The sequence below is a fragment of the Mercenaria mercenaria genome, chromosome 18 (genome assembly GCF_021730395.1).
Source record: "Mercenaria mercenaria strain notata chromosome 18, MADL_Memer_1, whole genome shotgun sequence".
Classification (NCBI taxonomy): Eukaryota; Metazoa; Mollusca; class Bivalvia; order Venerida; family Veneridae; genus Mercenaria; species Mercenaria mercenaria.
Window position 1 is genome coordinate 43,346,244 of NC_069378.1, and position 12,826 is coordinate 43,359,069.

General features: G+C 36.5%; 1 protein-coding gene across 12 annotated transcripts in view; it reads left to right on the forward strand.

Annotated features, from left to right (window-relative positions):
• Window positions 1–12,826, forward strand: part of LOC123538762 (uncharacterized) — a 197,351-nt gene that overhangs the window by 148,823 nt on the left and 35,702 nt on the right. For all 12 annotated transcript variants that reach the window (XM_053530361.1, XM_053530356.1, XM_053530360.1 and 9 more), the window contains 3 exons: window positions 1,957–2,089; window positions 6,106–6,337; window positions 8,754–9,369. In XM_053530361.1, the coding sequence (XP_053386336.1) occupies window positions 1,957–2,089; window positions 6,106–6,337; window positions 8,754–9,369 (981 nt within the window). The remainder of the gene's footprint in view (window positions 1–1,956; window positions 2,090–6,105; window positions 6,338–8,753; window positions 9,370–12,826) is intronic.

Here is a 12,826-nt window from a genome sequence, read left to right on the forward strand (position 1 = left end):
AAAGCATACTTAGTAATTTTAGATATGATTAGATGATGGTTATCATAGATAAAAAGATTAGGATAAATTTTATTTTGCACCATGGATTTATGTTAGTTTTACATTCCAGAGTTTAGAATAACTGGTAGGTGCACATGTTGTTGTTTTTTTTATCTTATATGATATTGGCTGAATATGTGGATGTGTTGTCAGCAGCAGTGGATATGGCATCTGCTGCTGTGGATGTGGTGTCTGCTGTAGTGTCTGCTGCAGTGGATACTTGGGTCTGTTGCAGTGGATATGGCGTCTGCTGCAGTGGATATGGCATCTGCTTCCGTGGATGTGGGGTCTGCTGCGGCGGATGTGGTGTCTGCTGCAGTGGATAATTGGATCTGCTGCAGTGGACATGGTTTCTGCTACAGTGGATATGGCATCTGCTGCAGTGAATGATGGGGGTCTGCTGCAGCAGTTGAGGTGTCTGCTGTGGTGGACGTGGCATCTGCTACAGTGGATATGGAATCTGCTGCTGCGGTTGAGGTGTCTGCTGCAGTGGAAGTGATGTCTTCCACAGTGGACATGGCTCAGCTGCAGTTAGCGTGACATCTGAAGCAGCAGATGTGATACCCGTTGCTTATGAAAGTAGCATCTTCTGCTTTATAAAAACAGTCCAGATTCATGTGTAAAGATATGATTTGACATTTTTAGATGCTGCAATTTCTTAGAACCATGACAATGTCTGTAAAAAAGCAATGTTTAATGTTCAGGGTAAATATCACTAAGAAATGCTAACCAAGTGATTTTCTTGTTTAGGGAAATAATTTATAACTGTGCATTTTTATTTACATTATGTATTAATATTCCTGCCCTGAAGAAAGCAAAAGATTTTATGTCAGATATTATATTTGCTCTTATTATGACAGAAAATGAAAAGGAAAGAGAAAAAATGCAGACTTTGCATGTATAGAGATCAAAAGGATCTTGTGTTTTCCAATAATGAGATTGTCTAGGCCGATAATTAGGTAAATTTTTGACAGATTTTGTATTACTTGATTGTCACTAGCTAACTCAATAGTCTATCAATAATTTATGTTTACAAATATGTCTGACCCGTAAATCCTGCGTGGGTGATTTGAGCATTCGTATCTTGAAATATTAGCTGGTTCAAAGTGTTCTGATTCGTTGATACAGATAAAGGATTATCATATGGTTTTGCTGTAAGACTTTCAAAAAATATTATCTTCCGGTTAAGTCATAAAAAAGTAAATTGACATATTTTTTACTGTGTTAAAATTTGATACAAACTTTCAAGATAATTGAATTTGGAGATAGTATTTTAACGTATAAAGTGTAATAGGATATGTAAGGTTTGTCAAAATTCAAATGCAATAGTTAAATACGGGTAAACACCCGTAATTCTATCCTAAAATTGACAATATAATATGCCTTATACTATAATGTAATATGGCTGTGTGATGATAAAGATTACCGTATTTAGCTGTGTACTGTATGCCCAGAGGCCCTTAGCGCACAGTGTATGAAAGATTGATTTATCAATATAATATAGAGGTTGATGAATGCATGTATATAAAATTCTAGGTTGATAAAGTTTTTTGCATTTTCATAACTATGAGTTTAAATTTTTCAACTGTTCAACGTTACCAAAAGGTAAACATGGTAAAATAGATTGAAATCTACCGGGTTCACTAGGCAGGTAGAGGGCAGCACTATAAATAGTTGTGAGTTTGATCCCCAGTAGCACTGAATGTTCCCCATTACGATAATATCATCAAAGACAATGTGTCTGAAGTCATTTTGTCCTCCACTTCTGAATCATGTGGAGAAGTTGTCTGCTACTTGCATAGAACAAGTCAGATTCAGGAGCACTGGCCAGATTAACTTACTGCTGTAAATTTACTCTATTTGTAGCATGTAACAGAGAAAAAGTATATTTGAATATGATATGTTTCTGTTTTTCAGACAAAGTTTGAAAGATAAAGTGAAGTTGTTCACGTCTATAGAAGAAGAAAAGAAAGCTGTAGCTGCAAAAAAAGGTCTTCCCCCACCGCCAAAGCGGAAGAACAGAAAACTTGCTTCCAGATTCGCAACCCAGGTTTGTTTCTAAGATATATTGCAAGGACTTGAATTTTAAAAAATACATTCACATTATACAAAGGTTGTACATAGTAGCTTTTTCAAGTTTTGGGTTATAAATGCTCTTGATATTTTGTTATACATATTGTCACCCCTGGGTAACTGGTTAAATGCTACTTTTTGCCAGTGCAGTGAACCATTTTTTTGTACAGTTTTTGAGATTATTTTTGTTTTCACTTCTGCAAAAAAAATATTAATTGCAATGGTTTATGTTTTATGAAAGTTAAGAAAGCTAAATATGCAAATGTTTTCAGCTCGTAACATCAGAAATTAGTAGTTTCCATAAATATGTGTGTAACAGCTTTGAAGAAAATTTACATCTTTTTATGGTTATTGATAAAGGGGGGGTCGCAGTTAGGTGTCTGCGCAAAATGTTTTATGATTTTCTCTATATTTTATGACAATATACCTACATGTATTAAGTTTCATTCACAAGTGTTACTGTTATCAGTTTTGACTTACTTTTATAGAAATTCACATTTAAAGTGGGTGGGGTAATTTGACCTGTAACCAGCCAGGAACACAATCTCCGCCGCGTTTTTAAAAATGGTTCAAACTTTTTACCTGGAACTTTCGTGATAAAATAGCTATGCAATGGACATTTACACAACATGTTGCGTTTTAAATTGTCTTGAATACTTTTTTCAACACAGAGCCACAAAGTGGCCTAATCAAATTTACTGATTTTCAATGGACGAACTTCACCAAAAATCTAAAACACTTTTTATTAGTTGAGATATTTAGGTGTTATTTTCAGCAGATATTGTAAGCTAAATAAACATTAAAATGACAATATATCAGTACACTCTGATTAATATTGGAAGAGTGGTACACTCTCAAACTAGGGAAAAGTGGGTGGGGTAAATAAACATGCGAAGCTAAACATTCGAAGCAACACAACTATAGGAATAATAATTTTGCAGTTCAAGAAATGGCCTCAGATTATCTACTTCTATCTTAATTATGCCCGTATGAGTGGTGGGGGCATATAGATTTGGTCTTGTCCGTGCATCCGTGTGTCTGAGCGTCCGTCCGTCGCCCGAAGATTTTGACGCACCTAGCTCAAAAAGTATTTGATATAAATTGATGAAAAATTGCATGAGTTTTTATCGTGATATGTACTTGCGTACCTTTTATTTTTTGTCTGGCTCCGCCCCTTCTTTCCAGAATTATGGCCCCTGACAGTCAAAAACACATATTTTCACCTTGTGACACGCCTAGCTCAGAAAGTATTTGATATAGATTGATGAAACCTTGCATGAATCTTAACCATGATATGAACTTGTGCACCTTTTACTTTTCTTTGGTCTCTGCACCCTTTTTTCCAGAGTTTTGGCCCCTGAAATAGTCAAAAATGCACATTTTCACGTTGTGATGTGGATAGCGCAAAAAGTATTTCATATAAATTGGTGAAACCTTGCATGAATCATTATTGTGATATGAACTTGAGCATCTCCTATTTTTCGCCTGACTCTGCCCCCTATTTCTAGAGTTATGGCCCCTGAAATAGTCAAAAATGCACATTTTCACCTTGTTGTGCGCCTAGCTCAGAAAGTATTATATATAAATTGATGAAACCATGCATGAGTCTTTATCATGATATGAACTTGTGAACCTCCTATTTGTCGTCTGGCTCCTATTTCCAGAGTTATGGCCCCTGAAATGGTTCAAAATGCACATTTTTACCTAATGACGTGCCTAGCTCAGAAAGTTTGATGTAAATTCATAAAGCACTGCATGAGTCTTGATTATGATGTGACCTTGCACACTTGGCATTCTTCTTGAGAACCTTAGCGCTTATTACAGAGTTATTGCCCTTAAAATAGCCAAAAAAGTGGATGTTTTGTTTGTGATGCTCATAGTTCAAGAGGTATATGGCCTAGAATGATGAATCCTTTGTATAAAATGTTTGTTGAGGCTATATCCCCTTAAAACTGCAAACATGAATCATTGAATTATTGCCCCTTATTTTTGACAAATGTACAAGTTAGGGCACACCATGTGTCCTACAGACACATTCTATATCAAATACTTTCTGAGCTAGGCGTGTCACAAGGTGAAAATATGTGTTTTAGACTATGTCAGGGGCCATAACTCTGGAAATAAGGGGCGGAGCCAGACAAAAAATAGAAGGTAAGCAAGTACATATCACGATAAAAACTCATGCAATTTTTCATCAATTTATATCAAATACTTTTTGAGCTAGATGCGTCAAGAACTTCGTGCAACGGACGGACGCTCTCATGCACGGACAAGACCAAATCTATATGCCCCTACCACTCATAGAGGCATAATTAAGATAGAAGTAGATAATCTGAGGCCATTTCTTGAACTGCAAAATTATTATTCCTATAGTTGTGTTGCTTCGAATGTTTAGCTTCGCATGTTTATTTACCCCACCCACTTTTCCCTAGTTTGAGAGTGTACCACTCTTCCAATATTAATCAGAGTGTACTGATATATTGTCATTTTAATGTTTATTTAGCTTACAATATCTGCTGAAAATAACACCTAAATATCTCAACTAATAAAAAGTGTTTTAGATTTTTGGTGAAGTTCGTCCATTGAAAATCAGTAAATTTGATTAGGCCACTTTGTGGCTCTGTGTTGAAAAAAGTATTCAAGACAATTTAAAACGCAACATGTTGTGTAAATGTCCATTGCATAGCTATTTTATCACGAAAGTTCCAGGTAAAAAGTTTAAACCATTTTTAAAAACGCGGCGGAGATTGTGTTCCTGGCTGGTTACAGGTCAAATTACCCCACCCACTTTAAATGTGAATTTCTATAAAAGTAAGTCAAAACTGATAACAGTAACACTTTTGAATGAATCTTAATACATGTAGGTATATTGTCATAAAATATAGAGAAAATCAAAAAACATTTTGCGCAGACACCTAACTGCGACCCCCCCTTTATGACAGCTGCCGCTGAAAAGTAATAAACTCATAAATACTGGAAAGCTTATCAAAATAGTTTACAGTGGTTTAAATGAACCATGAAGTATTATACATGTAACTCCCAAAAATGTTTCACTAGAAACTTCTGTCCATGTAAACAGGCCCATTGAAATAGTTGTTGCATAAAGTATTGCTGTTTGTAACCCGTGAATATGTAAAAAAAATGAAAAAAAAAGGAAATTCAGTGACTGTAAGCAAATTAAGGGAAGGTGTGGTGTAGTGGATAAGGTGTCGGCTACTCAATCCAGGGGTCGTGGGTTAGAGCCGCAACCATGACCTCATATGACACCAGTACTAGTTTTTCCAGGAAGTGGACTCGAGAGAGGTTCCAGTAAGCTTGAAGCTTTAATCACAATGAAGCTAAAACAGATTAGTATAAACTAAACCAAGCTAATCTATATGTGTCATGATAATTATGGTCTTGTGAAGTCCTTGTTTCTGTGATAATGCATATACAGTGTAACTTTTCAAGTTTTAATGTCACTTTTGTCAGTTTTGCTTAGATTGGTATCATGAAATTGTAACAGTCAAAATATTCTTGAGAGATCATGTCTATTAAGAGACCACTAGCATTAACAGACCACTATTTCCCTTTTCTTAGTTGATTTTCACGTTTGCTGCATTTTTGGGTAAGAAAATCCCAGTAATATAGAATTTGTTCAAACTTTATATATGAACACAGTGTCATGTTGGAAACAGAATTATGAAGAAAAATCAAGTTTTAAGGGCAGATAACTCCTAAACAAGCACTGTGACCTATGATTGTTTTTGCATTTTTTTCTGTTTCAAACATGAAACTGTGTTCATATACAACATTTGAACAAATTCTATTTTTGGGAAATTTTTGCCCCATATTTCTTACAGGAAGCTGCAGCATTAGTGTCTTGAATACTAGTTTGGCTGAATAGTCAAAAGTGACACATATTTGGAACTTTGTAGGGAGAAATTGGTTCTATGTGACATAATTTTTATATACACGTACCCTGTTATGAAGGTTTTACTGTTTTGATTTCAGCCTGTAACTTTTGAAGAGGTAGAAAAAGCTGCAAAGATCTCGCCACTAGCATGTAGTCTTGTGAAGCCGCCGGACCCAGAAATCCTCTCTGGACTGTCCGTGAAGGCCCAGAGGGAGCTAACAGCCCAGCATGCACAGCAAACCCTCTCACAGCCCAGTTCACGCTCAAGTTCCAGGGTACCCTCTCGTGCTGCCTCAATAGGGGATTTGAGCACAGAGGTTATAAATAAAGGTTTGTTATTGTTTAGTTTTTGAGTCACACGAGAACAGTAAAGCTAAGCTGGGGACTTTATAGCTTCTGTTGATTGAGGCTGACCCCTTGGGCCCCTCAAGGTGCTATGTTATGCAAGGTCAGGCACCTTGGTAGAACCTCTGAACTTTTCGCATGTCAGCTGGGTGGCTTCTTGGCATGAAAGAATTCTACTTCCCTTGTAGGGTGTCCAACCCGCAGGGGTGAAGGTCAGTGAATTAAAGTAGGCAGTCTTAACCATTCAATAATCATTTTACATGCACATTGACACTCCTTTAATTATGAGTCTTTAACATAAGTTTAATTTTCAACCAAAACTATACAGACAAAATCCTTAGAAATGAATATTCCTGGAATTTGTTCTTGGAAAACGTTCTTTATAGGCTTTAAATTCTGGGAAAGTCTGTATAAAGTACAAATTTATTGATAATTAACACAAGTACAGGATTGCGGAAATATTAGAAACACAGGTTACAGTGCACTAATTTCTACATTATACATTTAAGTTAGTTAATATACTGTCGGTTTTTCACAGTTTTCCATAGTTTTATGTCATTTTTAGCATTTTAAAAACTACATTAGACATTTAGTCAATGTAATATTGATATTTAAAAGTTAGGTCATTATTTTATGGGGACTTTCCGGCTTTTCACAGTGAAGGAAGACACCAGATGCAACTCTGGGTATTATTTAAAGCACTGATACTGGTTCCTTGGTTAAAAGACTGACCTTTAACGAGCCAGGTGGAAGGTTCCCTCACATGATGACCCTAACCAGGCTTCAAGCCAATAAAGTTGTTGGGCAAGTGATCTGAAGTTGTGACCTTAACCACTTGGCCATAAGGGCTCCTCATGTATTTAGACATTTAATAGCTTTTTATTGAGAACCATACTAATGTCATGTATAAACAAGATGTTGTCCTGACCTCTTGACAGAAGTTGTTACTGGATAATTTGATGTTTAATAACTGTATACCAGACCACCCAAGAATTAGTTTCATTACAAGTATTTTATGATAGTTTTATTTTTTTTTCCAATATTCATTAATATACATTGTATGGGTAAACTTAGTATAAAGTAGTTGTCAAGAATAAGTTTTGAATTCAAGAGTTGAAATTACAGTGCAAGTGTGTCAAGAAAACTAACAGTATCTGTATTTGGAAGTAAGATATAGTTGAAAGGTATAGTGCAAGGGTGTCAAGAAAGTCCTTGTACATTGTTGGTGATTATTTCATTTATTTGTTTATTATTTATTGCTAAAATGTTCCATGAAAATGTCTGGTACAAACTTAACACTGTCAAATGTTACGTATTTTGTTTATGATGGTAGTTTCAAATGAAAGCTGTTGTAAGTTTTCTTGTTTTTATGCCCCCGAAGGGAGGCATATTAGTTTTCAACTGTCCGTCCGTTCATTCGTTCGTTCATTAGTTAGTTAGTTCGTTAGTCACAACGTTAACTTTTTGCATGAAGGCACTTTACTCGCGAACCACTGCACCCAGGACCTTCAAACTTCACTTGCTGATAGTACTTATTGAGTATACCACCCCTACTGACTTTGGGGTCACCAGGACAAAGGTCAAGGTCACAGGGGTCAACGTTAACTTTTTGCATGAAGGCACTTTACTCGCGAACCATTGCACCCAGGACCTTCAAACTTCATATGCTGATAGTACTTATTGAGTACACCACCCCTAATGACTTTGGTGTCACCAGGTCAAAGGTCAAGGTCACAGGGGCCAACGTTAACTTTTTGCATGAAGGCACTTTACTCGCGAACCACTGCACCCAGGACCTTCAAACTTCACTTGGTGATAGTACTTATTGAGCACACCACCCCTACTGACTTTGGGGTCACCAGGTCAAAGGTCAAGGTCACAGGGGCCACATTAACTTTTTGCATGAAGGCACTTTACTCGCTAACCACTGCACTCAGGACCTTCAAACTTCACATGCTGATAGTACTTATTGAGTACACCACTCCTACTGACTTTGGGGTCACCAGGTCAAAGGTCAAGGTCACAGGGGCCAACATTAACTTTTTGCATGAAGGCACTTTACTCGCGAACCACTTCACCCAGGACCTTCAAACTTTACATGCTGATAGTACTTTATGAGTACAGCAACCCTACTGACTTTGGGGTCACCAGGTCAAAGGTCAAGGTCACAGGGGCCAACATTAACTTTTTGCATGAAGGCACTTTACATGCGAACCACTTCTACCAGGACCTTCAAATTTCACATGCTGATAGTACTTTATGAGTACACCACCCCTACTGACTTTGGGGTCACCAGGTCAAAGGTCAAGGTGCTGCAGGGGCATTTGTCACCATAAATGACAGCTCTTGTTCTAATTCAGATTCATTTACTTTAGAACTTTTCTTGTCTTCTTCCTCACAGATTCTTTGACAGCATCCAACACTGACTTTAACCAGAACCAGTCAGCAATAGACAATAGTTCAGAGACTGTTAGACCCTCTGATGTTAAAACTAAAGGATTTGAAGTGAAAAAACAAGAGGAATCTGTTCATTCATCACAATCAGTTGAAAAAATAACAACAAGCAAACTAGACTCACAGAAAAAGAACATTTTAAAGTCTCAGTTAGAAGAGAAACTATCTCTCCTACATAAAGCACCTATTGGATTAAGACCAAATTCCGATGTGGTTCCAACAATAAGTGATATAAATAAAGCTTTACATAAATCTTCGTCAGTAGATAGTGCACAGTCTAGTGAAGTTAAAGGAATACTCAAGAGAGAGGGCAGCTTTGAGACTAGAAAGATGGATGTAGATATTAAAAGTGCAATAAAAGGTTCAGACATTACTGCTGACACAGTAGCTGAAGTGGATAGTGAAGATAATGTGATTGAAGGGTTTGAATCTTCAGGGGATAATCTGGATAGTGATGAAGGACTTCTGGAAGCTGGAAGTGAGAAAGCTGATGATACACCAGTGAGAAAGGGCAGCAAAGCTAGAAGAAGGTTTAACAGAGACAGAAAATTAGAGCAAGAAAGGTAGGTCATGGAAGATTTAGAAAATGTATCTTGATGCAAGTTCTTTCATTGATAGTTAAGGGAGTTGACACATGGTTACCTTTTTCTTTTGTGGGTAAGTGAGGTAGCATATGGTAAGCTCTTTCTTTTGTGGGTCTGTGAGATAACGTTTTATAATTTTGCTCTTTCTTTTGTGTACAAGTGAAGCTCACTGGTGGGTAATTGAAGCTCGTTTGTTGGTAAATGAAGCTCTAGTGTGTAAGTGAGGCTCTATGGTGGGTAATTGCAGCTCTTTGGTGGGTAAATGAATCTTTTTGGTGGTTAAGTGAAGGGCTTTAGTGGTTAGGTAAAACTCTTTGGCAGGTAACTGAAGCTCTTTGATGCTTAAGTGAGACTGGTGCGTAGTGAGGCTCTTTGGTGTGTAAGTGAAGCCCGAGTCCCTCTTGTGCGTAAGTGAGGCTGTTTGATGGGTAAATGATGCTCTTTGGTGGGTATGTTAGGCTCTTTGATGGGTAAGTGAGGCTCTTTGGTGGGTAAGTGAGTTTGCACTAGAGGAAGGATAAATACAGTTCCTTAAGTTCAGTTGGCATAGCAAGAGACTAAGGAATGATTGTTGCAAGATTGAACAGAGAGGGCTCTCTGAAGATTTACCAACACTTACTTCTGTTATTCCATCACCATCTTTGTTATACTGTGAAATCATTTAAATTCGCTGGCATGAAATTTTGCGCAGATGTGAAAAAGGACTGTTTCGCGTGGGCTTTAATTCGCGCATTTTCAATTTATAAATGACAAAATCAATTAAAAAATAATAATAGTGCAGTCTTAAATTCGCGCATCAGTTCTAGTGCGAAATACGCGAAAATTCGTCCTACGCAAATAAAAATGACTTCACAGTATATGAAAGTTGATAAGAAGGTTGGTCATGACCAGCAGATGACACCTATTGATTTTGAGGTCAGTAGGTCAAAGGTCAAGGTCACAGTGACCCTGAACAGTTAAATAGTTTCCGGATGATAACTTGAGAATGCTTGGGCCTAGGATCACAAAACTTAATAGGGAGGTTGATCATGACCAGCAGATGACCCCTATTGATTTTGAGGTTTGACTTTGACATTGACTTACTTCTGTGACAAAGCCGTATTGTTGGGGTATAACTCCTCACTGAGACCTGTGACAGCTCTAGTTTCATTTGGAGTGGAGTATTTGATGTCTTTTATAATTACAATACAACTTCCACTAGGAAGACTGAAATGTGTTCCATAAAACGACAACTGCTTGCTTTGAATTTTCAGCCACCTGGCCTTTTACCGAGAACGTAATACATTTCACAATTATATTACATCCATTTTCATTTAAACTGTTACAATATGTGAACACTTCAAGTTTTAACTTAAGGCCTAAAAAAAAAAATTCTGTTTCCGGTAACATGCTCAAAAAAATTAGGGTAGGTAGGTCGGAAATTATTTTTTTTTTGGAAATTTTTTTTATTAAGGGAGACTTTTCGAAAATTATTTTTTTGTCAAAAAATGATTACAAATAAGGGGATTATGCCTTTAAAGTTTAGAGCATCAGTAAGTTGATTTCTAACATCACTGGCCATGTTTAAAGCATAAAAATTGCAGTTTTGCATCTTTTTGTTTAAAAATTGAAAAAAATATTCTCCAAGGCCATAAAAACATTTAGGGTCGGGCCAAAAATTTAGGGTAGGTCGGGATACAAGAAACAATTTTTTTTTTTTACGCCTAATGTTGTCATTTCCCATAAAAACTTTACAAGGTGGAATGATTTAACAGACCTTGTACTGTACTTAAACATGGAAGTTTCTCCCCATCTGATGTTTGTGAGCTGTAGAGGTTTAAGTTTCTTAAAAAAACTGACTCATAGTGTTTAGGAATAGTGTAAAGCTGATGTACTGAAAACTTCTGAAAAGTAACTGTAAGCATGAGGTGTATTGAAATTGAAATGAAATCATTAGTATTGTATTATGTTATAGTTTAATAAAGGCTTTCAAAATTTTTGTTGATAGTCAAATAAATAAAACACAAACAAAATTTGCACCGGATACTGTGGCATATATTTTATCAGTTAAATTGAAAACTTGTGTGTACTTTCTTTAGATCACCAGCCAATTTTGTTTGTAATAAATCTCTGTTATGACCTCAATAACCATTATAAGAGAATTTATAAAAATCATAGAGACTTTTATGTGGCGATACCTTCAATTTATTAGCTATTAAATGCAATCATGGTACTATAAATGCATAATAAAACAAAAGGTCAAAGGTTTCTACTGTAACCACAACTATTATATGGTATGGATTTTTGTTACGTGACCATTGCATTTTGGTGTATGGCACAGAGCAAAAGTGGGAAATCTTTCTGGTGCTCAGTAGTTAGCTGCAATGTAGAGTGTTCGTGAGATCTGTGGTTGGATTTATTTTGCAAATAAGTAAACAAAGTCATAGACCACAAGAAGGAGTAAAAAGTTGTTTTTCTGCTGTTTGGTGGGAAGTGTTGTGTTCTCACAGGTTTTAAAATGACTGCCATAGTGTTTGTGGTTAACGTTAAAGGGGGAAGGTGATTGTTTATTTTGAAGTTGTTTTTTGGGGGGGTAATTGGACAAGTTTATAACAAAAGAGTTTAATCACAAATGTTCTATGATGATTTGACAAGGGATTTTTCAGTAAGTGATCTGTTCTCAGCCATTATTTCATGTGAGGAAGTTGTGAAAATTGATATATTGAAGTTGGTAAAGTCAGTTATCACTGAGTTCAATTCTAGGATGTGGCGAATGCTGTCTTATGACTTGACCAAGGGAGAGCCATTTGTTCTCACCTTCTTTGCCTAGAGAGGAAGTTGTTATTTGCATGTAGAGAACCAGTAAATACACACTGCTGAAAACTGAAATATGTTTGAAAAATAATATTTAACCTTTAGCTACTCAGGTGGCTAGTGGTTCTGCTTTTGCGACCAGTGCAAACCAAGATCATAGTCTGCACTGTTCACGATTCAGTCAGTAAATTTTCAGCAAACACCTCTTTTAATAATAAAAGGTATTGCCCAAATTGAACGATGAACCAGTCCATTTTAGAAATTTAGGAGGCTAACAGTCAGATAAAAATGAAACAGTTACATTGAAGTCAATATAAACAGCAACACCGAACTAAACTAAACAGGGAAACACGTGAATAAGATACTGCAAAAAAAATGTTGAAGTGCTTGTAATAAGCTGTGGGTCAGCATATAATAAATTAACAAGTAGACACTATTATGAATATAATAGCTTTTGTTCAAGTAGCAGTAGGAATGTATAATTTCCTTCCTGCCTTTGCAGGTCATAAGTTGTAATGCACTTATATAGTTAAAGGGACTGTGTGGATTTATAACAACTAGTATATACTAATTGTTGATTTTGCCAGACTTTGCACTGGGTTACCTCGGTGTACATGGATCTATCTCTTCGATTTGGAGCCGC